At 39.9% G+C, this 27,780-nt stretch overlaps 1 protein-coding gene across 3 annotated transcripts; it reads left to right on the forward strand.

Moving 5' to 3' along the window:
* Positions 1-1,679: 1,679 nt before the first annotated feature.
* On the forward strand, positions 1,680-27,780 carry gigyf1a (GRB10 interacting GYF protein 1a). 3 transcript variants are annotated; one of them, XM_044184871.1, is made up of 26 exons: positions 1,680-1,954; positions 5,481-6,099; positions 6,201-6,264; positions 8,910-9,039; positions 9,298-9,393; positions 9,585-9,702; positions 10,383-10,491; positions 11,020-11,219; positions 12,544-12,779; positions 12,959-13,079; positions 13,585-13,770; positions 14,884-15,038; positions 15,441-15,609; positions 15,763-16,064; positions 16,716-16,816; positions 16,970-17,070; positions 17,172-17,245; positions 17,604-17,741; positions 18,130-18,345; positions 18,475-18,695; positions 18,901-19,058; positions 19,236-19,399; positions 20,290-20,334; positions 20,876-21,020; positions 22,041-25,284; positions 25,435-27,780. In XM_044184871.1, exons 3-25 carry the CDS (start codon positions 6,230-6,232, stop codon positions 22,106-22,108), a joined length of 3,288 nt encoding a protein of 1,095 aa, XP_044040806.1. In that variant the 5' UTR covers positions 1,680-1,954; positions 5,481-6,099; positions 6,201-6,229; the 3' UTR covers positions 22,109-25,284; positions 25,435-27,780. The 3 variants fall into 3 exon arrangements, with proteins under 3 accessions (XP_044040806.1, XP_044040807.1, XP_044040808.1); XM_044184872.1 differs by having other exon boundaries at positions 15,763-15,986; XM_044184873.1 differs by having other exon boundaries at positions 15,763-15,929.

Genomic DNA, 27,780 nt, shown 5'->3' on the forward strand with positions numbered 1-27,780 from the left:
TAGTAGTCATCCAGCCATCAAAGGTACAACTGTTGATCAAATACACAAATGAACTGATTAGTGTTTGTTGCCCTCTAGTGGTCATTTTTTAGCAACTATAACTCCACATCCATTGATGAATATATAGATATTATTACTGATTATTATCATTATCAGTATTATTAGAGGTATTAATACTGATATGAATAGCCATGTTAGTTATACTATTTATTATATCTGTATTCATAACATGCACTTAGTTTTCAAACAACATGAAAACCATGTTATACAATTCAATACAGCTGCCCTGGAACAAATGCTACTTTTGTGAATCCATAGCTGGATTAACTTGTTGGTGGCCATGAGGCAAAAATGAGCTGTTGAGTCCCTACTAACCCTCCATTCCTCCACTGTCTGTACATTGTACAGGTTGTGTGTCATTTAGTTTGTGGTAAATTCATTCAAACCCAATTCATTTTGGAATACCATCCAGGCACAATATAAATTGAAATAATAAAGGTCTTAAACTACACTTTTACAAATGACCTCTCAGGGCCTCATGATTAGATTAGGTAATAATTTAGGAACTCCCTTCAGGCTGTCATTATTTCAGTTGGTGTTAGGGTTGCAATGCAATTACCACAAACCAATTGACACACAGAGAACCCAGGGCTTTGGTAGCACATGGATGGTAATACAGCTTTTCTTATTAAGATTAGTAATTATTTACACTCTGATGCTCCTATACACACATTATATAGGCTTTTTATTAAATTGTATTAGTCATGTCATCCCATTTTACTTATTTTCTTATCTACAAATCTGAATCAAAAACATCTCATTCAAATGTATATTTACATGTCATGTTACATTTGTATTTGTTATGATTTGTTTGCTTCATTCTTTTTCATATCTACAATGTCTGTGATGTTAGTTTTCTTCAGTTTGGCTTCTTGTGTTCAGCTAGTTTTATCACATGCAGGTTCAAACATGTATCTGTACCTCTTCGACATACAATGAAAAACTATAACTATTAATATCGTTACATTTTCAGTATTAATTCACATTTAATTAATTCCTGATCAAATATATCCAGATGATACACACTTTCAACTTTCACCACCTTTTCGAGAGCGCATTAAATGTATTGCCAGTGCTAATTTTGTCTTCATGCATGTTTACAAATATGAAGAATGGCCCACTTTCAAAGGAGCAGGCTATGTGCACGTCCAAAATCATTCAGGCTACTGTTATTCAACAGCGCCCTCTGCTGACTAAACCCTATACTGCCTTCCACAAACGTTTTGCACATGCTCAGTTCGACATTGCCACTGAACATGCTAGTCATTCAGTTCACTTTCAAGGGTATTGATATCTAATAACTCAAATATATCATTATGCATTTCAAGCATGATGCTGCTGAGTCCAAACTTTATTAAACAACTTTATTAGAAGTTAATGTCGTTATTCCTGAACTAACTTTACACATTGCTGCCTCGCGAATTTGTATTGAGCTAGCTGTTTTCGATGTATGGAAAGTTGTCCTCGCTCCTCAGCTTACTGGTTAATTAAACCCATCCAGCTAAGACGGTCTGGGTCTGCATTTGAACATGCCGTTGCAAAGTGCGGCACACAACCAGGCTGGTAAATAGGGGTGTGTTTACCCTGCTACAACATTGGTTAGCCGCTTGTCAGTGCCCAGTCACGTGGTATCACACGGACGGCCATGTTTCCGAAACACAAACAACAAGAAGAGCAGCGACTAGGAGCCAGCAGACACATACTGATACGCAGCTGCGACCGTTGGAGGAGAGGGAAAAAAATAATAAATAAAATACAGAGCGCGACTTTCTGAAAGTAGGATTCTGTCGAATTAATACGTTTACAGTGTTTAAAGAGACCAATGCATACGATATATTGGCTGTAGACACCGTGCAGACAACTAGTCTGGTAACGTTAGCTATAAACAGTGAAGGTAAGCCATGGTTCCTCTTTGCAGCTTGTCTTTTAGCTAGCTGGCTAACGTGAGCTAACAAGCTAACCTCGGCTCTTGCAGCTCGAAAGGTTTGGATTTATCTGTCTTGAGAAAAGCATTTGCATGAAGTCCTTTAACGGCTAAAACTCTGTCTTTTCTGTCATTGTGTTTGTTTTGTTTACATCGCATTAGCCCTAGCTTAACACCGACAGCGGAGTGGAGGTGGTCGTCCGCACATTGGCGGAGCAGGCCGGGGAGTCTGATCCCAACACTCCGCCCCCTCCGCCATCATATCTGGTGTCATTTGAACCTACAAGCGAAGGCCTTTACGATCAACGCATACCTTGTGCTAAGTTAGGTAGCAAGCTAGGTAACCTATCTCTGTTATGCAACATAAATATGGTATTGTGGGCCAAATACGGTTGTAACGATTAATTCATCTCCCACTCCCCACATATCGATCTGCTTTAATTATCTTGAAAGACGAACAATGTATAACGTTACGCTAATGTAGCTCGCAACCACTGACGGCAACGTTAGCTAATGTCATCTCGAGCTATTTTGTCTATGTGCTAGCCATCTTTTCGAACAAGCAGTTTAGCATTGTTCAGTTTGTTAAAGTTACCAATTGGTGTATATTGAATGCCAGCTTTAGCATAGCTTTACAGTCTCCATCCCCGCCGCTTGAAATCGTTATCCCGCCACGTTTTGAAGTGCATAACATTTGCAAATATTCACATGCATACGAAATGTCAAATTCTGCAAGCAACGTTATCTCTACATGACCTTGCTTCATTTTCTCAGTGAACAGTTAGCATTAGATATTAAAAATGTCAATATTGTGCCTGTTGTAGCCTGAAGTCTGGAGTTAAGTAAGTTAATGAAAAACTTTGAAACCAAAATAACCGCAAGCTGACTAAAGATGTTTAGGTTAAAGTTATATATTCTTAGTTGTTGAAATTCTGCTAGGTCTTGACTGATCTCACTGTAATTAGTATTCTGTTCAATCCTGAGTGGCATAAATGAATCCTAATGTTTAATGCTTTCCTATTTTACTGCATGTTATACTGATAAATAATTGCAAAGTGCACATGTTTAAAGTCACAATGCTCACTAAATTACGGAACATTACTTTGAGTAGGATTACCAATATCAAATCATTCCCAGATATTTATGAGGCATTCTCATCAGTAGCCTATAGGAGTTTATCAAACAGTGGTGGCAACTAGAGGTCTGATGGAAATAGTACAATCCCTATTTCAACAAGGGCCTTTTCCCCCAATTTAACACCATTTCGCTTAAGTTACTATAGAGGTTGACATGCCCACACACACACACACACACACACACACAGGGCCAACTTAATTTCAGCAGATGAACCCAAAATGAAAATGAATTATTTATACCCACACTGCAGTCTGATGTAAATTGGACCTGTCAGCATCCTATTTTCCAATTGTCTGTTGTCTTAAACGTGCGTAAATTGCATTATTAATAGTTATGTTATTTAATGTATTTTGAGCTACTTAGAAGGTAGACTGTTTAAAATACTGTACTGCAGTCATGTTGTACTGATTAATTAGTAATTGTTACATAGTGTTAACCAATTTCAATGAGACATAATAAGTTGCCAAAGAATCGATTTAAATTCACATCATGCAGTTTAAGTTTGTGCCACCAAGGATGCCGACACAGTACTAACGATACCTTCAAGTCCTGCGCCCCTCGCTTAACTAGCCCCCGTTCCTCTAGGATTTCGTTGAGTTTCTTTCAGCAGTCTTTCAGGAAAAACTGAAAATATACTGGCTATAAAAAATTTAGAACTTTGTCATTTTAACAAAGATAAGACAATAATTATTTTTGTTAGCATTCAAAAACTACAGCTCCTAAGAGGCTTTGACTGTGTGCTAAAGGCTAAGACTCATGGTGGAGATAGGCGGTATAGATAAAATCTTCTGCCAATCGATACCTGAAATAGCTGAATAAAGGTATGTCCCCATTGATGCAAAACTCCTGCAATTCCAATATAGCCATAAGGAGTCCTGCTAGTTTGCAACATTGCACACAATGGGTTAATACAGTCAGAGATATTAAAGAGAGAGATACCTCCAGATTAACAGTAGACAAAATCACTGACCATAAACAATTCCATCATCCCACATTGTATATCACCCAACCCTAAGAAATGTATTAATTTATCAATTTACAAAGTCATTGTAATTGGGTACAGCTGATAAAATCTGCTGGTGATGTTAAGTCACCAGAATTGATGGTCCCCTGATACCGTCTAAACATTGATCCGAAGGACAAAGACACCTAGGTTCAAATGCATGTGAACAAATGTTTAGTTTGCTAGTTTTATGATTCAGACTTTCTTCTGTTGAATTTATTGTCAGATTATTCATAAACTTATTTAATGCGCAGAAGAAAAAGCCCCACTAACGTCTTGCTTGATAAAAGGTAGTCTTAATTTAAATGTTGTACATTTTTACTGCTTTTTCTTGTCCTTGGATTAACCTACAAAGCCCAGCAACCTAGAGCAGATTGTAAAAATAAATATTAAAAACTGAAACACAGAAGCACACCAGAACTCTCAACAACAACATAAGCTAATGCTAGATGGTGCTTGGGAAACATAATCAGTGTCCTTGCAAATGATGGCACATCGCCCACCCCTACAGTGTTAAAAGGATATGTGTTAAATCACATCTTGAATTCAGCTAGTTGAGATAGTGTTGGCCTTGTGGTTGTGTATTAGAGGAGTAGTGCTCCGTGCAAATGGAGTGTGAAAACTTAGAATCTGCATGAAAAAGTAGGAAAATAAGGTCTGAGTTTAAAATAACCACAATTACCCTTATAAACATTGGTATAACATGAATAATGGTAACATCCAGGCTGGCAGTTTTCTTTCTGCCAGCCTCAGTTGTACATCTGTCACTGTTAACTTTACTTAAAGTGATGTGGCTTACTCATGTACAATGAAGATAACAAGAAAGAAGTTGTTCAAAATGTGTAAATGTAAGGATGCTAGGTCTTAGAGGCACGCTAACCATGTATGAGCATTAACTGTTGAAATTTAGTTGCCTGGATATTGGTTTAGTTGCCACAACATTTTCAGGAACTATATCCAACCGGCTGCATGGTTTTAGAAGCAGCTGGTCCACAACATCACTGAAATAGATTCCCTAGATTTCTGGATGGAAAATCTCTTGTGAGCAGCAGAAACACTGGGCCACGATTGAGCACTAGACTACAAATAGTTTTCTGTTTCATTTATTCAATGTAGGAATACCATAGTGTTTTTCTCTCAGCTCAATGTGCTGTAACGGATTGATCAAATTGGGCCGGGAACTTCCAGTGAGTCCAAGGCACGCTGCAAAAATAGTGTGTCAAGGCTTCAAAACTGAAAATGCATCTCACCGGCAGCTAATTTATTAAGTGTACACTTCTAACATTATTCTTTCCATTTTTCTTTTAATCATTTGATTTCTCTGATCCTCTCTCTCAAACTCTGCTTCATTTCCAGTGGTGCAAAGGGAGGAGGACAGGAAATAAAGGAGTTACCTGGAGGGTCTCCGTCAATCCACATTTCAGTTGGAGCGAGAGAAAAAGGCACGGAGGGAGAGAGAGAGGAAGGAGAAGAGGAGTGCGAATCGCGTCTGCTCTTGGCAGCTGTTCCAGCAGCCTGTTTCAGTGTTTTGGCTATTATTTTGTTCCTGCGTTATCTTTTTGATGAATCAGTTCATATTTTTAACTTTAATGTGAGATATAACTGCTGTAAAAAAAGAAAAAAAGAAAAAGAAAACATTAATACTAGCAAGAGTGTTTTTATTTTGTTCCATTGTTAATTTCCGAGGTTCTTTTTGTTTCTTTTTTTATGTTTAACAACCTTTTTCGGCTGTGAGTAGCAGGAGCTTCCATTCTCCAAACGTCGAACCCCCTTCCTTACCTAGTTAGGACCTGATAACCTGGTATTCCTCAAGCACCTGAAACTGGCAGCTATTCTCTTTGTGTCTGTGTGTTTGGGGAGCTCTGTGACCACAGCTTAAGCACCACTCAGCCTTCTAGTCACCTAAGCCTAACTAAAGCCAACCAGCTCTAGCCTGGTCCAGCCCAGTCCAGCCTGCTCCGATCATCTGGACAGGGTGAGGCAATTTGGGGCACATTTATTCCTTTGCTCATACATTTCCTACAAGTTGCATTTTTTTTTCCTGCAGAAAATAAACTGATTTTTTTCCCCCTTTAGATACTCAGTTCTGTGTGGACGTGAGGAATATGACTGCTGAGACTCTTAACTTCGGCCCAGAATGGTAACTCATCTGATTTCTTTACATTATTAAGTAGTACGGAATACATAGAGGAGTATATCCTGAAGGAAATGAATGTGATTGCTCTTATGATGATTAGAAGCACTTGTGTATTTAATTAAGTCGTGTTCTATGATTTAACTCCACTCAAGGTCTACTTGACTTGCTTGTTCTGGAGACTATATCACCTGGTATTCATCACCAGATAGTTTACTCAGTCATGGAACTGTAGATGTTCAAACTTTGACATAATTCTGAGCATTTTTTGGACTTTTCTTCCATGTTGTTTTACAGGAATTTTGGCTTAAATCTACACATTCTATTATGTCTAGATGGTAAATGGCCTTCTTGAATGTGGCCATTACATTTCATGGCAATTTGCTTATGTTATGGGATTGTTTTGTGTGTAAAATGGACACTGATGGAGAGGGAAGGAAAGTTTGGGGGGTCAATAAAAAAACTACAATTCATCCTCTAGAAACTACAATATCCACCGCGAATTTCATGGAAATCTGGCCTTAATTTTTTGAGATATCTTGTCATTGACCAAATTAGGAATCATTCTCTGGGGACCAGGATTGTCCATACTAGATTTCATGGGAAAATGGCCCTTGATTATGGGGATTAGAGCTGAAACAATTATTTGATTAATCAATTAGTCATTCAACAGAGGAGTAATTAGCAATTAATTGTTAATTTTTCAAGCAAAAATGCCAAATATTTGCTGGGCCCAGGTTTTCAAATGTGAGGAAAAGCGTGCTTTTCGTTGTCTTATATGATAGTTAACTTGATATCTTTGGGGTTTTTGACTGTTGGCTGCACAAAAGAAGCTTTGAAGACGACACCTTGGGCTCTGCAAAATTGTGATTTTATTTATTTTTTTTTATTTTTTTTTCACGTATTCCTGGCATTTTATAAACACAGTCATTAACCAAGAAAATAATCATCCGATTCATTGATAATGAAAATAATTGCTAGTTGCATATTTTACTAATGACTAAGAGACCAACCAACATCACTGTCTTTAGGTCCTGCCATCAAGGGGAAAGAAATGTGTACTAGTAAACCACAACAACACCACATGGCATTAACAATAATAGTCTAGAGTTCAGTGGGTTGTTATATGCAATTGAATGTTTTCAGTTGTAGCTTTCAAAGACAGTTTTCTCTTGTAATCACTAACTGGCAAAATAGTTTTTACCTTAAGACAAATGTGGGTATTGTCACAGCAGTGTCCTGTTAATCTCTTTCTGTCTCTCTGCTGTTTCTCCTCCTCCTCCTCTTCGGTGTATGTTTGTGTAGTGATTAATGGGGGGCGTAGTTTCCAGTTTGGTAGCACTCCATCTCTAACGGCCTGTGACTGCTGTGTGCATTCTTGGTGCGGTGCCAGCCTTGCAGAATATTTCTCTCTTTACACATCTGCAGCTGCTTTCCTCTCAGTGGCCCTTCTAGCCCACTTTTATCCCTGTACTCTTTTAATTTAGCTATGTAGTGGCCAGTTCATGTGCTCACCACATACAGCTGTCTGGCCAGCATGTTTACAAGTCTTTTAATGCTCGGTAGCATTACAAAATTATTTAGACCTTTTAAGGTTTTGTTGGCGGTAGAGTCGGCAAGTATGTTAGTCATTGTGGTAGAATTCAAAGTCAAAACATTTTGCCTCGCATTTAGATTTATGTAACAAATATTGGGCCAAGTGTTGCTCTATAATAATATAAGGCTCTCTCAAAGGATTATGAATGTTTAGATTATGTGGAAGATCATTTAGATTTCATGATTTGTCCTGTTAGGGAGGAAAGCAAAATTTTGCTAAAGTAAATACAAGTGGATACAAATATGCAAACATATTTCTTAGTACCCCACCCAATGGCATGTTTCCTTAGCTCTGTTCTTATTATGCATATTAGTTGCTGCTCCACTTATTTTTACCCTTTTTGATATGCCGCATGCTGCCAACTGGTCTTTCATGATGCTTTCCTTTACCTCTTATACCCCACACCCACCTCTACACCTCTCAGAGTTGCATATGGTTTTGATGTGGGGCTGTGAGTCAATGACACACTTTGTAGAGGCATGTGAATGGAGCCATTGTTAAACAGCAGGCCTTGGAATCTGGCCTGCTAGTAATAGCTTTTTTTAAAATGAAATCTTGAGATTGGAAAGCTAATATATCATCTATGTTGAGCCAAGTGTATTCAGGGGGACCTGCGTAGGAGTATAGTTGATTTTGTTACAGAACATTTAGTAAATTCTTTTTTTCCCTTCTGCAAGAAGGATGCTATTAGATATTTTTTCTCCAATTCAGATTAAAAGGAATTCTATCACGGTTACACAACCGTGGGGTTATTTATTTTTTAAATTCTGTTCCAACAGGGAAAGTTATTTTTCTAACATTCATTCAGTAATTGCATAATAACGCCTTTCTGTTGAAACACTGACACCTGACCGGTAACTTTGGTTACTGGTTTATTTGATATCTCGTGTATTTGATCTGTTAAATATTGATACCCAGTTGCAAAAAACAGTCCTACCCTTCGAATCCAACACTGAGATGTCTTATGGTCTCATACAAGAATCATACAAGAAATATTGATGTTAAAAATACATGATCCTAATTCCTAACGATTCCTATACTCTTCCTCGCCCAGGCTCCGTGCACTGTCCAGTGGGGGGAGTGTGACGTCCCCCCCTCCTTCCCCCGCCATGCCAAAGTACAAGCTGGCCGAGTACCGCTACGGCCGAGAGGAGATGTTAGCACTTTATATCAAAGACAACAAGGTTAGTGGGAAAACTATACAAAGTCTCTCACGGGACTGTATAAATCACAGAATAAGTATGATCTTTTAATGTTTAACAATGTTGAGAAAGTCATTGGTGCTAAAAGCACTTTCTAAACAAGCATGTATATTGCTTTTTGAAGTTCCATTTATTTTCCCATCCTAAAAAAAGGATCACCTGTTTGTAGGTCAGTTGTTTTTTGAAGTCATGGTAAACGTTTGAAAGAGAGTTTTGTGTCCGTTGCTGTTGTGGTTTTAGGTCCCAGAGGACATGCAGGATAAGGAGTTTGCTGCTATTCTGCAAGATGAGCCCATGCAGCCACTGGCACTGGTGCCTCTCACTGAGGAGGAGCAGGTCTGCCACAAACACACACTCACAAATACACTGATACCTGCAAATGTTGAACTGTTTGAGCTTGTCATGTGATATCTCATCATGATACAACCTCAGTTCCAAAGCGGTCTGTTCTGTTGGTTGACAAATGTGGCTGTGAGCTCACATTCCTCACATTCCTCCCTTTTGCTCTTTCCATTCTCTCTCTGCAGAGGAACTTCTCCATGTCTGTAAACAGTGTGGCGGTGCTGAGGCTCATGGGAAAAGGGGTGGGTGTGGCTGCCCCAGCTGGAGTGGTCCGAGGACGAGGGGCCACACGAGGCGGTCGAGGTAAACACTAAAGGCAAAAAGAAACCTCCTAGACACCCATTAGAAGATAAAAAACAGCAACAAATAAAGTACAGCACTGATTCAGCCTAAATGCACTCATGATAAATCCACAACCACTTGTGCTAAAGCTAACATGAGTCCAACAGCAACAGAAATGCTGCCCAAAACCCTTGGCTGAAACTACAATGGCTGTTATCCAGGGAAAGTAAAACAGTTTATTCAAGCCAACCACTGAAGTGTTTATTTCCCCCTTTTCTTCCACCATCTTGATGCAGCACACTTCCTCTTGGCCTGTCTAAATAGTCCTCCTTTTGTCCAGCCACACCTGTCTAAAACCACTGTGCTTATGAACTCACCTTGAACACACACAGCACTCTCTGCATATGAATGGCCAATGTAAACACTAGCCGTCCGGTTCAGAACAGCCAAGGAAACAACTTAGAAGCATGTGCTGATGTTTTGTGGCTGTCTGCAACTTGAAGGGGATACAAGCTAATGAAATAGTGGTACAAAACATTTTGTGAAGTTATAAAAGTGTTTGTTAAATTATTTAAAAACAACTAAAAATGATTAGGCTGAGTGAGTGAAACAATCCCACATGGCTCATCACAAGTTCTCTCATTCAGATGATGATTATATAGAATTTTAACACCTCCTTCTGTATGTGTGTATGTAATCAGGACGAGGTCGTGGCGAAGGTGGATTCTACCAAAGAAGTATTGAAGATGCGGAGGTGGGTTTTGGCCGCAGCGTCCGAGAGATACACCGCAGCCAGAGCTGGGATGACCGGTAAGAAAAACCCAGCACACACTACATGAAGGTCAAATAAATCATGGCTCCAAGTGCTCCATGGCATAGTAAAGGCCTATATCTTCACTGCTGAGAGAAGCTGTCATCCAGTGTAATAAACTCAATAAGCCTCTGGTATTTTTGTAGATTTTTGTAATCCTTCATTAATCAGTTCAACAATGTATATTCACTGGAATCATACATATGTATCATCAATATAGTGATAACTTCCATTTAGCCAGAAAATATACTTTATACATTTTATTTATTGCCTTCCAAGTATCCACTACATATGAGTCTGGACAGACATGGAGGTAAAATACAATTTGACTGGTTGGCAGAGGCATAGAACCGCGGGGCGGTGTTTCTAGTTCTTCATGGGCCTGGTTAAAATGTGTATCTGTGGTGGCGAGAGGCAAGTTTGGCCAGACATATTTCTCTAGGATAAAAACAAATGTTTTGGGCTTATTTTCCTCTGTTTATCATTTAACTGATATGAATTTCTCTCAATTTCCCTCCTTTCCTCAGGGGTGAGCGTCGTTTTGAGAAGCCGCTGCGGCGGGAGGTTGGGCGTCCTGGCTTTGAAGAGTCTGTAGGTCCCGGGGGTCCAGGAAGGAAGGAGTACACAAGGGCTGACAGCGATAACTGGCGCACCCTCCGGGAAGAGCAGGACGAGGACGAGGGGGAGCCGGGCAGCAGCTGGAGACTTACTGGACCCCGCAGGGATGGTATGATCAATACAAACATTTATTTATTGTATTGCTGCCTCAAACTGTTGTTTGTGTTGAAAATGAAAGCTATACACGAGAAAAAGCAAAAGCCTCATTTATTTTCCTTTTTTGAAATGCATGCTGAGCAGTCCACACATCCTTGATATGATTTTATTCACCATTATGGAGGGACTGTTGCTATTAGCTTAGTTTAGCTTCAGTTTAGAATGGGTTTATTAAACTGGTGGTTTCAGGAGTTTAGCACGCAAATGTGCTGCTAATTTCAGTGCAGTTGCTATGTCAAAACAAGCGTGGATTCAGCCGAAATGCAGCTAAGTAAAATTTTCAAATTTAGTTCTTGACTAATTGCTAAGCAAAGCCTGAAAATTGCATAAACAGTAAACAATAGTAATGTAAAATTTTACAGGCCTTTTCACTTACTGACTTAAGTATCTAATATGTATATTAAATAGTATTGTTTTTTATTCCCAAACAGTTTTCCCTCACTATAACGTTAAAAAAGAACCTAAAATTGAAATTCTGTTTTCTCACAAATATATAGCTTCAGGTGACTATGAATGATTCATATGTGGGTTACATGGTCATTTTGTATTGAACAACTTCAAACCACATAAGACAGTAGGTCTGTGTTGCTCAAGCCTACATTAGCCCTGGAGCACATCAGCTAAAACATGATCCCTGTAAACCTCTTTATGTAATCAGTAATACTCTGTGACTTTAAGGTAATAAAAAGGCAGATGTGAACATTCAAATTAGTGTAACTACACAATGTGTTACCTTTGGTTCACACTTAAGTTAGAGTAGGTTATGTAACACCATCCATGGTGAAAGCTGATAATATTTTAAATATTAAAATGGCCTGAGGAAAAGATTTGATTTATACTCTTCCTTAACCCATGCCATTAAACCTCAGTTGTGACAATGTGTGCAGCTGGTCTAACGTAAACAGTAGATATAGTGACATCTAGTGGCAGTGAAGTGATTTATACAAAAGACAGTAGCTGGGTTTTGGCTGAAACAGGGCTGCATTTTAAAGCCTCCACAGGACACAACAGTCAGGTTAAGTGACCTCATCACCTTTTCTTAACAACATGTTTAAACTCATCTTAACCTCTAAACTGAAGCTGGTTAATGACAGAGCAACACCCCCAGGAAGTGAGATATAACAGATCCCAAGACATAACCACATGATCATCTGGGCAACTGCTGTAACTTGCAGTGTGTTCCTCTTATGAAACCTTGTTTCTGTATCTTTTTGTAGTAGCAACCTACTAAGTTTCATTGATGTTTTCTTGACTTCTCTGATTGTTACTTGGGACAGTATCCTCAGATGGTGGTCCTCGCTCAGCAGGCTGGCGGGACCATGGTCCAGGTGAGAGTCGGAGGAGGAAGTTTGATTTCGATTTCCGGGACTCTGAGGGTCATGGTGGTGGCCGCCGGCGTGCAGGCAGTGAGGGACTAGAGGATGACAGGGACGGCCTGCCCGAGTGGTGCACAGATGAGGAAGATGGGGAGATGGGCACTTTTGACTCCTCTGGAGCTTTCATGCCTATGAAGGTGTGGTTTGTTTTGTCTTTGTTTTTTTTTTGGGGGGGGGTTGTCCTAACAAAAGTGGGGGTAAATTATTATTAACATATTCTCAATAGCAGATCGTGCTGCAAAATTGTATTTCAACTGTATATTTCTTTTATTGTCAGTCCTCATGAATGTCCATTCATGATGTCTTCTTCTATCAGAAGGGTGGCAAGGAGACAATCCTGGAGGAGGAGTTAGAGTTTAAGGGGATAGAGGATGAGGAAGAAGAGGAGACATTCGCTGACACTGAGAGGAACAGTGCTGAAGGAGACAAAGACAAGGGTGAGGAAGGACTTACTTTTCTTTATTTGATTATTTTAGAATGTTTTTGTGCATCTCTTTAATTTGTTTTGTGTTTTTGTTTTTTTGTCAGTCAGATTATAGTGAAATTGCCGTCACAATTTCCCAGAGCCTGAAAAAAATCTTTTAGATTTTTTTTTTTTAATTCCATAATATTGGTATTGGCCTCATAACTGTTAAAGAATGCAGTGTTACAATCTGATCACCTACAAGTGTCATGGAATATGTAGGCTTTCTTATGCCAGCCTTATTGTTACAGACTTGTTCAGTGACCCAGTTGATTTAAAAGCTAAAAATTGTTCATAATACATGATAAAATGGACCATAATGAATTAGCCTTTTGCATCCTAAATGTGCAAAACAGCAAATTGTTTGCATTTTGCCCATACAGTTTTTCCTAGTTGATCACAGGCCCAGGAGGAATTGATTACTAATGTTTGTGGCATCCTACTTAATGTTTGTTCCTTTCTTTCCTCCACTCTGACAGAGAGTAAAGAAGCCGGCTCTGCTGTAGGTGATAGTGAGACGAAGCCAGAATCACCCTCTCCCTCTCCTCCAGTCCACTGTACCCCTCCATTCCTGGAGCCTCGGCCCAGCAACGCTGGCCCAGTGGTGGACAACCCTCAGCTGAACAACAGCCACCCTGTCAAGGCCAGCAGCACACCCAGTGAAGGTACGCCTTATGTCTTTTTGTGTTTAAGAAGATTTTTGTGCTACTAACAACACAAAGATAGATTCAGTTAGCAGTAGCATTAAACATCTCTTTATTTATTTATCTGATTGCTGTTTTTTCTTTGAGTCCGACATATTGTAAAGAAGCATACTTATTGTACTCATTAGTTTAACCATGTTGTATTGTGAAAAGTTAATGGTAAGTGTAAAACAAGACTGCATGATGTGGAGAAAGTATAAAATGTATGATATGAAATGTGATAAGTATCAACTCTGAAGATGCCAGCAAACTTATGATGATCCTGTATGGATTTAATATCACCATGTTCTGATCCGAATCCAGGTTTAGACCAGCTTTTTATTGAGCAATAAGTTTGAATTCACTGGCTAACTGAAGTCTTCAGTGTTTGTCACATGCTTGCATTTGCTTTACAGTAAAAGCATTACAGGAATGCCACCATTATTCATACCCTGCTTTTGTCAGATTATCAGCAGTGTTAAGGTTTCAACTGAAACAACTACTTTGACAAATGCAAAATGTTGAATTAATGTACACATTTTTGTCACTTTCTGTCAATGGATCAGTTTGAATCCAGCTCATACAGACTGACTCTCACCAATAACCACAAGTTGCAAATGTATTCTTAACCTTTAAATCCTTTTGGGCAGCAGTGGAGCAACCAGTACTATATATATATATATATGATTGTTGTAAAGAGTTAACTTCCAAACCATCACTATCCAAACATTTGGCTATTCATACTTCTTTCTTGAATTACAAAATTCTGATTTGAAGCATTAAGAGTCTTGTACTGGCTCTGTAACTTTAGAGCTTTTGCTTCTTGCATTCAGCCAAGCACTTTTAGTCTCAGGACAGTGAATGTGTGGGAGGAAATTCTGCCATGTTGATATTTTGGTTTGATACACAATATGTTCAGCCCCAGTCACTTAATATCTTGTTTACTGAACCCGCTGTTCATGTTGTATCAAATACTGAGCCAGTAGGTGGCTCTACCCCCCACATCCAACATCACCATCCCATAAATAGAAATATTAAAAATAGGGCCCATTGTTTTACTAATGTTTCTTGTTGTTGTTGTTGTTTTTGTGTCAGACGTGGCTCCGGTAGGGGGCTCCAAGGCCCAATTGAGCCCTAGCGTCCCCACCTCATCCAGTCTGCCTCCCCCACCCCCTTCCTCTGCTGCTCCTTTCCTCCCTCCATCTGGAGGAGACACTGAGGACGATGAGGGCATGAAGCACCTGCAGCAGGTAGGAACATCAGGAGGCACATTCAAGCAGCTGTCTATTATGTAATTGTAACAGGAAGCACATTTAACTCAACTGAACATCCTCTCTTCCTGAGAGTTGGGCTGCAACTAGTGATTATTTATATTTCATATTTACTACTGCATGTCCTGTTTGTAAAGCACAGTTTTGGTGCTATTTAAATAAAGTTGTTATAATTATTTTTGCTTCAGAATATTCTAGACTCTTATGTGGAATAAACAATAAATCTGTAATCTGTGAAATGTTGTAGCATTACTTGTGCACCTCAACTTAATGGTTAAGCTGAATTAAAAGACCCAAGCTAAATGTCTAAACAAAAAATGAACTTGCCAGGTAAATTGATGTGGTGTTGTAATGACATCCTGCACGTGTGTGTGTGTGCAGGAGGCAGAGAAGATGGTGGCATCACTGCAGGACACTTCTTTGGAAGAGGAGTGTTTCACCCAGGCTCTGCAGCAGCAGCAGGAGAGCAGGAACACAGCAGCCGCTCTGCCGCTGTCACACGAGGCTGCCATGAAGTGGTTCTACAAGGACCCACAGGGAGAGATCCAGGGTACACTCGCACACTGTGGCGTTTACAGTCACTTACACTCATACATGCAAGCATAGCATATTGATTGATCAATATTGCTATTGTCTAAACATAATTATAATTATAGGGTTTGCATTGTAAACTCATCTCTCTCTCTATCCTACCCACTACCAGGTCCATTCACCACAGTGGAGATGTGTGAGTGGTTCCAGGCTGGCTACTTCACCATGACCCTGCTGGTGAAGCGGGGCTGCGACGAGGGCTTCCAACCCCTGGGGGATGTCATCAAGATGTGGGGCCGCGTGCCCTTCGCCCCGGGGCCCTCCCCGCCGCCCCTGCTGGTGAGACAGCCACCACCAACGCAGCGCCCGCAGCCCACCCGGGGGCCCGCCGGGACTGTGAGTCAGAGCTCAGCCAACGTAGAGGATGGGGAAGGGAGGATGCAGAGGAGAGGGAAGATTGATAGACAGGTCACGGTAAAAGACCAATGATTAATTCAAATTCAGTTTAACAAGAGGGGGTCCATTTCCCGAAATTACCCCCACTTGATTTTAACACACAAAACTTTCTGTTGTTATTTTAATTGTGTTACAGTTAATATCTTTATTCCCTCCTGTAGGAAGTGGGAAAGACATGTCAGTATTCATAAAAACCATAGTATGCAGCAGCTTCCAGTAAAAGTCACTGGTTGCATGTAAGCTTCAAATTAGTGGAGCAGAACAGGGCAGGTTCCATACCAGCATTTAATGCTGTAGTGTAACACTACAGATGTTGTCACACGTTCCTCATTACCTATGAACGTGGCACAGTTGATCAGATGTTTGTGCATCTATGACAGCATATTACTTTTTACATCATCTTGTGAAAATGCACAATTCCTGTATGCTCAATTTGTAACATATCTGTTCTGCTGCAGACACCCAGACTAGTTTGTAGAATACAGTCTGTGGTTACAAAGAATGGGCAATTCCCTGTTAGATGGCTGCATGTAAAACTGTGATAGGACAAACCTACCACAAGCAATTCCTTCTTAGACTTTGCCCACTATATATGGATAGCTGTGTTTTGTTTTTTTGAGTTTGAAGATGCATTGTATTGACTGGTGATTGCTCTCCTCCTCTTATCAGGGAAACCTGGACCAGGAGCGCCTGAAAAAGCAACAGGAGCTGGCAGCAGCAGCTCTTTATCAACAGCTCCAACAGCAGCAGCTATTCCAGCTCATTAACAGGTAGGCTTATGACGGGGTGGTAGGTTTCATCTTACATGTCTGGAATAGTGTACATTCATTGGTGTTTGTGTCCTAGTTTCTGTTATTTTACACCAGAATAGATAAACTAGACTAGACTAATTTCTGTGTTGGGTTTTGCTTTGTGTGTTCCAGGTGCAGTGAGCAGGGTATGATGCCTTCGATGAACAGGTCGATGTCAGTGCCAGATACAGGGTCCATGTGGGACATGCATACCTCAGCTTCACAGCCGTCGGGTACATTCTAGACTGCACCTGGTTGTGCATGTGCACGCAACGACAACACATGAACACTGTACCTAATGATTCTAAAATAACGCAGTTTTATTTCCATATAGGCGGTGAAGCCAGTCTTTGGGACATAACAATGAATCCTTCTACTCAGGGTCCAACTCTCGAACAGCTTCAAAAGGTGGGATCAGTCGTGAGATTTTCAGCCTTAGAACACAAATTCGCTATCTACATTTGCTAGGTTTTTAAAAAAAAAAAAAAAAATGTATGTTCTATGTACATGTTTTACACGGTCGGTCATATCAGTTTTATTGTATATCATTGTCTTCAACAGCTGAAACATTTCAACTAAAATGATTCAAGCACTTTTTATTGCTAGCTAGACAAATTGTTAGCAATGCTAGCAGGCACAATAACTGTAATCAGATAGATTATGTCAAATGCAAAGCCAGGATTGAGTAAAACTATTTTGCTTATTATAATCTCAGTTTGTTCCTTTTACTCCATTTGACTGATTAGACCTGATGTTTTCCCTTCAGCTCCAGCAGGAGAGGCGAGACGCTGAACTCAGGGCGAAGCGTGAGGAGGAGGAGCAGCGTAAGAGGAGGGAGGAGAAGAGGAGGCAACAGGAGGAGCAGAAGAGGAGGGAGGAGGAGGAGCTCTTCAGACGCAAGCAGGTGAGATGAAGGAAGGAGATATTTTTGCATTTCCCTCTCACCTGTCTGTTGCCTTGGGCTACAAAGATCATTAAAAGTATTTCTCAGATTTTGTACACTGAAAATTGAAATGTCCTTTTTTTTTGTAACAAGAAATGTTTAACCTTTCATGTTACAGGCTAAGCTCATTAAAACTGAAATATTCCAGGCACAATTGTTTTTAATTTTGAGTTTACATATGCTCAGTGTCATTCAGTTAGAGATTGCAATTAGTTATCATCATATTAAATATAACAGTTTGAAGATGGATGCAATAAGAATGGCCGTTCAGTGACTTTGAATGCTATTCACCAAGTAATAAATGAGCATTACCGCTATAAAGTGTTGAACTGTCATTATCTTCCTGTAGTGTCGTCAGCAGCAAGAACTGATTATGAAGTTGCTGCAGCAGACCCCCCAGCAGCAGGGTCCTGGGGCAAGCGGCTCAGGCTGGAGCGGGGCTCCCTCCTCCGGGCTCACCAAGGCAGGAAAGCCCCCGGCTCTGGCTCTGCTGGAAATGCAGCAGGAGGCAGAGAGGCTCCTGAAGCAGCAGCAGCAACAGAGAGCCCAGCAGCAGAGAGACCGCGTGAGTTCCAGCAACTTAAATTATATGTTTCTAAGGTTTCATACAGAAAGTCATAGAGAGCCCATTGTAGAGAATGCAAATAGAAAATGACATGTCATTTGCCATAATGATTTCTCTATCCGTTTCTAGCACTCTGGCATGTCGATGGGGAGCTCCTCCATGGGAGGGCAGTGGGTGGACGGTGTTGGCATGTGGGGCGGGCCTGGAGGTATGGAGGGCAAGGGTGGTAGTGGAGGCTCTTCAGGCAGCATGGGCATGTGGGACGAGGCTGTGAAGAACCAAGCCGGCCTGCGTGGCAACAGCAACAACAACATGGGCTTGAAGAACAGCCGCAGCAGCCCTTCTCTCAGGTACATGAGACCAGATTAAATTAACTTAAATGCATATTTATGCATGGCAAAGGAATATTGGATGGCCTGTTAAAAATACTGGACCTTCACACATGACCCTTTTTACACCGACTATTGCAGATAGCATTGTAATAAGTTATATGTGTATGTCTTTCAGTTGATGAACATAATTAAATATGCATTGAACCCTGTATATCCTTTGCAGCGATCAGTACATGATGCGTCGTAAGCGGACGGAGGAGGAGGAGAAGCTGCTGAAGCTGCTGCAGGGCATGAAGCCTCAGGATGGCTTCACCACCTGGTGTGAACAGATGCTGCATGCTCTCAACACCTCTGCCAACAACTCCTCCTCCTCTCTGGATGGTAGGCTGCTCAGCATTTATGTATTTAGCAATGTCAAGGGTGAGGAGAATTCACCCTTAGATAGTTGATTGCTATGTGTTAAAATACAACACATTTGAGTATTTGTGTACTTTATTTGTCTCAACATCTTTCCCCACATTTTCTGCATTTCTAATCATTTAAACTGTATGTCTTAAGTTGCCACAATTGTGGCATACCTGAAGGAGGTGGAGTCTCCCTATGCAGTGCTGGACTTCATCCGGTCCTACCTAGGGGACACAGTGGAAGCCAAAGAGTTCGCCAAACAGTTTCTGGAGCGACGTGCCAAACAGAAAGCCAACCAACAGAGACAGCAGCAGCAGGTAGGCCTGAGCTTGAAAGGTCTTTTAAATTGAGAACAGCATATGTCAAAAACATCAGTTCAGGATTCAAACGAAACAAGTAATGGGAACGGCCACTTACTGGCTGAAACTCTTCCTTCCCTCTGTTTCGAACAAGGAATGGGTATAATGTCCTCCTACTTTCAGAGCACAGTAAGAAAAGATCTGACCTCACCATAGACAACATAAATTAAGTCACACCAATCAGTATACTGTGTTAAACTCCTTTTTTTAACATATAAAGGAAGCTTCCCTTTAGTTTTTAACCTCATTTCTTAAATGGTTGCTAAAGATTGTATATTTATTTTGAATAAATAAAAAAATTTGATTTTCTAGTGTTCCTCAGACTGCATTTAAGTTCAAGTGAAAGTTTTGTAATTAGTTTGCATCTGTCAATTGGAAAATTGAGGGTTTTCTCAGGAATTAATGCAGCAAGCAAGTTGTTGTCCACATTCCTGCCTGTACCCATATTTGATGTAACATCAGATTTTTGTAATATAATTGGGGAATACAGTTAGTCATTCTCTGCCCGAACATGTAAGGCGTGTTAGAAAATGTGTTGCCATATACCTTCAGTAACAATATGTACTAAAAAACATTACAAATTATAACAAACTATGACTAGGAAGTGCTGTATACCCAGTAGTAGATGACAAATCTGGGAAATGGGTCCTCTTATACTGACTATTAATAAAGAGAAATGAGCATATGAATTATGAATGTAGTTTTTTATATGAAGATCAGAGTTGTAATACACCATGATATGTATCAAAATACTATTAACAGGATAAAAATGGCTATAAGAGAAACAATTGGATGTGTTATTTCACTGTGACCATTGTAAATTCCTCCTCTCTCTTTATGTGTCCCAGTTATCAAAGGAAGTGGCTGGATTGAACATGAACTTCCCTCTGCAGGTAAATACAGATACACCTCTGTACTGTACATGTAAACACAGTCTCTAACAAAAACAATGACTATGACAGCATTGGAAAACCTGTACTTCATGAGTGGTAAGATGACGCACATACTGAATTACATCCCTTCAGTTGCTCTCATGCCAATAAGTTAACATTACTAAAGGCCTTTGAACTGATTGCATTCCAGTAAGCTAAGAAAGGCCGCAACTTCCTGTCACTAACAGCTAGCTATATAGGCTAAAGTTATTATCATGAAGAAGTGTCTCACCTACCAGTTATAACTTTCTAAATGATAAGCTAATAATACACATAATACAGCTTGACTCAAACTGTTAACATAGTCCTTCAGATTAAACGTTTCCCATTACTCAACAACAGACACCCACTGAACATACAGTTATGAAATAACACGCTAGCTAGCTAATTCTCATTTGTGGTCTGAAAAACAGTAAATTTGTCAAATTCAGATGCTGGATGGATTCATGATGGTCCTCATTTGTCTTTGCCTTTCTTTTATTTTTTTTTTTTTTTTTTTTAGGACTCAATGCGAGGTATGAATCCAAGCACCCTGCAGTCCATGTTTCAAACCAACCACATGGGCAAGGCTGGTCTCTATGACAACCAGGGGGGAAAGATGAAGAAGAAACAGCCCATGATGCTGCACTCTGACCCCAGCATCTTAGGTATGTGACCTCACAAGCATTTCATATTTCTTCATTTTGACTTAATTTATCTGTAAATGGTCAGTCTATAAATAGCTAGCTTTAATTAGCTTGACCCCAGATTACCAATGTTATTATACAAAACACAACCTGTCAAGAAATACACCAGCAACACACTTCTACATCAGAGTTTATACACAAAACAAGCCAAAATGGAAAATGTACGCATCACCTGGAATCAAATGGAGCCCAACAAAAGCGATAAAAGAAGCTCAGCATTCTGAAGCAACAACAGAAAGTATTATATCTTCTTGATACCTTGTTTGCACCCACTCCAGGTGGTGAGTAAGATGCGCTCGTAGGGTAGGCTTATGTCTGAAGTTTATTTATGTACCCATAAGCTGTTTGGTGCATAAACACAGGGATGGGATATGGCTCGCTTTTGAAGTAGATGTAAACAGGTGGCCAAACAAGTGTAATATAGGTAAAAATGGATATTCTGTAATCTGTGGTATACATGCAGCCTTATTATTCTGTTACAGAAAACAGTGGAGGGAAAAAAGGTTGTCTACACACTGAATTTTACAATCTCTCTCTGATTGATATAAAACCCTGCCGTTTCTAACACTTGTTTGCTTGATTAAGATTGTGCTGGTTGAAACATTGAATCAGTACTTGGGAACTTGTAAAATTCAGTGTGCACATTACCACTCGTTTTCAACTGTGTAACACTCATTTTGACCTATGCATGTTACCTACTTGGCTTAGATGTGACCACTATCTACTTTTTTTACCTTTTTTAATGATCAAACAACAACCACATATTTATGGTTTGTAATGAGTTAGCTTCTTGTCACATTTACAAATAAAGTTTAACCTTTCCAGAACAGAGGGCTCTTCTTATAAATAATTTCTGGCTTGTCCCTTGCCCACACTGTCTAAGCCAGCCCTTCTAACTCCCCCATGTCCCATCCTCCTCTGATCTTACTCTGCTCTCTCCGTCCCTTCTCTCTGCCCCCCACCCCCCACCCCCAACCGCAGGGTACTCATTCCACAACGCGGGCGAGTGTCTGAGCCTGAATGAGATGGAGATGGTGGAGGATTACTGATGTGATGCAGCGCAGCAGCAATAGCTACCTGAGGCCTTCTGTCTTTTAATCAGACAAACCTGATGACGAATGTGCACTGCTGGGGGAACCGGGGGGTGGGGGTAGGAAGGGAACGAGCGTGAGGGGAGGTGCAGGGTGGAGGCGCCTGGATCTGCGCCTCCCACTCTTTCCTTCCCTCTGGCAAGAAAAAAAAAAACGGGCTCCCTGCTGCACCAGTTGATCACTTGAGCAAGGGAGAGGGGGGTGATGAGGGGTGAGGTTAAAAGGAAGATGGGTATCCTCTGGCACTCAAAAGATTAAGCACCTTATACTGAACTAATGCACTTTATTGAGATGGGATTTGAATAGTTTTTTTCTTGTGTGTGTTGGGAATCAGTGCGCATACGGTGTGCGTACATACACATTATCTGTGTGCATGTGCATCAGAACTGGAAGAGGGCGGTGAAACAGTCGGCGGGGTGAATGGTCGGGCTGTTAGGTTTTCAAAGTCAGGGGGACCTTTTAGTTGAAACCTTATCAGAGAGCAAATCCTTTCTCGAAAGACAAACACTGTTGATATTTCTCTTGTTTAGCATTTTTTTTACATTTATATAAAAAGTAAAGCTATTGAAAAATGGATTATAAAAAAACTTGAAGATTTGCACTTGCCTAAAAAGAAATAACAAAAACAACAAAAAAAATCAAACAAATGGGGTTAGTTATAGAAGTGAATATTTTTGTGAATGTGTATGAATGACTGTGAGAGTGACTTATGTGTGATGGTTGGTTTGTGTCAGTAATATACCAGTCTGCACAATGTTTTTTTTTTTTTCTTTCTTTTGTTGCTTACCGAGATGTATGAAACATAAGAGGCCATTTTTGTCTTTTGTTCAAATGGTAATTTTGTATTGTGTTTAGAGAGAGTGTGTGTTTGTTTCCCTTCTCCAAACAGGGACTTGATCTGTATGTTTTGAGAGAGTGAATGAATGAGAGAGAGAGAGAGAGAGAGGGGGCAATTGCACAACACATCCTTTCTCTCACCAGCTCTTCATCCCCAGATAGATGAAATAGAAATGCATACATTTGTAAATGTTAGCTTTGCGCTCATCACATGATGACCACCACTAGTTTATTTCCCTTAGCTTCTCCACATGGGGAGGTGTCTCTAGACCTGTGAGGACTAGCAGACAGGGACATTACTGTGTGTGCATCAGAATGAGACTTTGTATGCGTGTGTGTGTATGTTTTCAGTGTGAATGTTAATTTACTGTTCATAGGAATGAGTTAAGACTACAGGTACTCATTTTGAATACATGTGCTTTTTTGTATGTGTATGAATGCACATTTGTGCCTAAGAACTTGGATAGGGTGCGTGGCCATTGAGACATTAACTCTTTTTTGAGAGCGAGTGTGATGTGTGTCAGTGCTCAGCACAGTGTATGTAAAGTATGTAAGTTTATATCGTAAATATTTCTAGTTCAGTCTAGGGGTGATCCATCGGAAGGTTAGTCCAGTCTGTTTTCCTGGGGTGTGATCACGTTGCCTTTTGTCAGCTCTCGAACTTGTGAATGAAAGGTGTCGAGTTTCTGACTCTGAAAAAAAAATACAGCATCTTAATGTGCAAGTGCACAGAACGGTGCATGAAATGTTAGCATATTGTGTTACTTATTCGTTGTTGCAATTTGATAATGACGAGTTTTCTTTTTTTAATGAAAAATATATATGAATATATACATTATATACAAAGTTTAAAAAGTATTTGGACTAAGATAATGAGCACTTGGGGCTGCTATTTTTGTTGTGTGTTAATTTTTTTTCCCTTAATTTGTTTTTCATTTTTGTTTCATTATCGCCATGTGAAGTGTGTGTGTGTGTGTGTGTGTGTGTATTATTTCTTTCTTAAGAAAATATTGAATGTATTCCAAAAAAAAATGACAAGAAACCCGTGCTGATACCAGATATTATTTTTTTTTTTCCTCAGAAGATTTCAAAAATGGAAACAAAATACAAAAAAGCTTCGAAGAGTTTCGCAAGGACTTTTTTTTTTAATTTACACAGTGGAGAAGAGAAAAAAACTTGGGATGGATACAGTTGAACACACTGCCTCTACAATCCTGGTCGTACAAATAGTGACTAAGAATTAAAAGAAAGGACTCTTTCTATTCCATACTGGAGCTTTGGTTGTTTACAAACCACATGGATATCTGTGGGTGCAGTTTTTTTTATTATTTTTTTTGATTGTTTTTTAATTTTTACTTTTTTTTTTTTTTTTTTTTTTTTTTTTTTTGGTTCTCACATAAGACGGGTGGGGTTTGCAAGTGCGCTTCTGCCATATGGACACTGAGTGGTGTTGGTTTGAGGAAGAGTTACAGGCATCACAACAACATGGACAAGATCCTCTAACGGCTTGATGCTCAACCATGGAGCAGAGGCGTGAAAATCAAGGATGGGCTCTGTTTTGTGGAGAACAGAGTGCAGGGCTGCATAACCCTAGAGGGAACTGAGAGGGCGATATGAGTACACCTGGTTAGTGCACTTGTCTTCACCTCAACCCTCATAAGCACTCACACCCTGCCCTCACCAACTCACCTATGCACTTTTGTTCATTAAAGCTGTGAGGTACCATTTTGGGGATGGGAGCACAATTACAACAGGAGGATTGCTACGACTTTGACAAAGTCACTGAAAAGATATTCCCAAACTGAAATAAGAGACTTGAGAAGCATGTCTTCTCCCACCTCCTGTATATAACCATATTTTTGTATTACCTTTCAGAGTAGAAAGAAAATTTGCAAATGGATGAAGGAAAATTCATGAGACATTGATTATATGGAGTGAATGTTCTTCAAGAAAAACAATCTTTTTGAATATAGTTTGAGATAGACTCGCTGTGAGTTTCCCCTAGTTTGCCAGTAACCCTGAAATAATCGGGGATGGAAGGGAAAACCACATGGACATTGACTGAGGTGTTGGACATGCCACAGTGGCTCCAAGACTGACTGACTGATAGTTACTTATCCAAATGGATGTTGCAGTCGCTAGAAAGAGCCCCACCAAGAGTGTTTGATCAACATGCACAGTAAACAGGCAGACACAGGTTTGAAGAGCTGTTGGCAAGGAGGCTTCCACTTCATCTCCCAACCTGATGACTGCCCTGAGAGCTGTAGTGACTGCAGGAGGAAAAATCCTTGGCATTGGTAAGATATTAATTTCTTCTTGGCACTGTATACTAATGACTTAATTTGATCCATTTACTCCTGGTTAATCTTGTGGCACTCTGTTTCTAACAGGATTGTTTGGAGAGGGAAGGGTGACGATGATCTCGTGCTTTTTCTGTCTTCTCACAGGAGTCTGGCTGTGCTTTATTTGCTGCCCTCTGTAAGGAGGATCTAATCTACAGCCAACCCATGAACCAGTTAACCCAAAACTTGTCCTTTTGAACTTAAACCCTAAGAAACTTTTCTGTCTTGACCTCGGACTGGGCAGGCCATTGGCATTATCAGTTGGACAGTTACCAGATGAAGTTACAGGTTTCATCGACCATGGATCCCATCTGTGTTGTAAGTGTTAAGTTTGGGATTTCATCAGGCGCTCTCCGGCGGGGAAGAGGATAAAGAGGCACATATTGCCCAGATGTCATCACCCACCTCGGCCTGAAACTCTCAGGTGGATGCATGGAGGTCTTCTAACCAGCGGAAACAGAAGCAGCTGGATTACATCTAAGCCACCAGAAATCTCTGCAGCTGTGGAACTGGATGAACTGAAAGAATTGTACAAAAAAAAGACTTTGAAACATGACAAAACACAAACACGTAGCTACATGTCACATAGATCCTAGAGTCCAAAGGAGTTGCAGACACACTACATGCACACCTACAGCAAAAGCAATGTACGCTCAGTTACATTGGCTCTCCTCTGGAACCACGTCTGCACACATAACAGGGCTACATCAATATGAAATTACACAGATACAGACACACAAGCATCAACGCTCATCAGTATAAACGCTGAGCTTTGTAAATAATGTAAAACTTGGTGTTTTGATTTTTCTCTCATAGTGGGTTTTGCTTTATTTCTCTGTTCAACATGCCTTAAATTGTATAGTTCAGTCCTGAATGGCTAACTGAAAATGTTCTCTAAATGATGAATTTAAGTTGGAAATCACCTTGTTGACTATCCTCTAAAGTCAAAGAAAGAAAGGAGACTGTTTTCTGTGTTAGCTAACAGAACTGTCTGTTCTGTATGAACCTGATACATGTACATCTGATCACCATGAAAGTTACTAGTTAGCTACAGGATAGAGCAGCAAGCAGTCTTTGATTAATCTGATTTTGCTAGTAATTGGCTTTTTTTTTATTTGCCCTTTTGATTTCCTTAAAATGAAGAGTGGATTTGTTCAGATTTCCTGTTTAGATTATTGCTGAAGGTGCAGGCTTAATAAAGGGCTGAAGTCTGTACTGTCTGGAGCTGAGCTGACATGGTGGGATGCACAGAATTGGCTTAAAGCACAGACTTGTTGCTTGTGTGGTAACTATTGTTGGATATATTGCTCTAGGAAAAACTGAAACAGTGACAGGTCCTCCTCAAATTGAGATACAAGCTGGGGCTTTTTGCCTCATTTTTTACACTTGGGCGGACTTATATGTTTTGGAAGCTACTAGGTACTTTTTACAGGTTTGAGATGTCAAGTCAGGCTTGTATTAGAAGAATGATTGTACGAGCAAGCTTGCATGATTTGTAATATTAGTGGGTTTGTCACTAAACCTTGAGGTGGGTCACAACTTGGCCCAGATTGCCTCTGCTTTGTCTGTGCACCTGGTAGTGCTAATGACCTTCTTTGATGACACTGAATAGATCAACCAGTCAGTAGTTCTCTGAAAGGAAATTCCATGTCCCTAAAATGTGGAAAGTGTCTTGTTCCATCTATGTATATCTGATTGGATTTAAGAGATTAATGCTTTTAGTCAATCAGTAAAGTTTTTTTTTGTATCCTCTTGATAACTAAACAATATGCAGTTTTTAATCCAAATGGCAACTGATATTCATTGAATACCATCAACTTAGACTTGTAATACTCAAGTATCCTATATATCCTCCAGTATGTTATAACTGTTGACTTGATACTGAATAAATACTAAATGGTTACTAAGTTTAATGTTGTAATCAGTTGCCAAAACAAAGAAATTGACTTTAATCATACTATCAAGTCTCTTATTTGTGAATGACTTTATAAATACCTGTTTGACATTTTTAAAAGCTGATGTGTGGTATTAGTCGTTGGTCAGTCAGTCAGTCTGTCTTAAAAGTTTTTTGCAGTTTATTTTACTGCACTACACATGCTTTTATGATTTAGATAAACTGCAATGTTGTGTTTTCAAAAAGCCCTGGATGTTTGGTTGCAGCCTTTGTAAAGATCCTGTCTCGGCCTGTCCCCTTGAGGGTATGAAGTTGATCATAAGGTGTATTTTAGCTCGAAACTAGTTCCAACAATATTGGCCTAAAAGATATAATGAAAGTTATATCCCAGTCAGCTCAGCTCCTTTGCTTAATAAGTCTTGGAATGTTGTTAAAATAACAGCATACATGTAATGAAACTGTTTTGGAAAAGAACAACAGAAAGATGTGTAAATAGTTTGGCTTTTGTTTGTTTGAAGAACAAAATAAATACTAAATAAATGGCATTTAGCAATTCA

The sequence above is a fragment of the Siniperca chuatsi genome, linkage group LG22 (assembly GCF_020085105.1).
Source record: "Siniperca chuatsi isolate FFG_IHB_CAS linkage group LG22, ASM2008510v1, whole genome shotgun sequence".
NCBI classification, from domain to species: Eukaryota; Metazoa; Chordata; class Actinopteri; order Centrarchiformes; family Sinipercidae; genus Siniperca; species Siniperca chuatsi.

Bases quoted from the DNA above. Each gene is read 5' to 3' on its own strand.
- gigyf1a (XM_044184871.1), top strand. From the start codon at position 6,230: ATGACTGCTGAGACTCTTAACTTCGGCCCAGAATG. The intron at 9,703-10,382 runs GTAAACACTAAA...GTATGTAATCAG, and splicing joins GGCCACACGAGGCGGTCGAG to GACGAGGTCGTGGCGAAGGT. The intron at 11,220-12,543 runs GTATGATCAATA...TACTTGGGACAG, and splicing joins TACTGGACCCCGCAGGGATG to TATCCTCAGATGGTGGTCCT.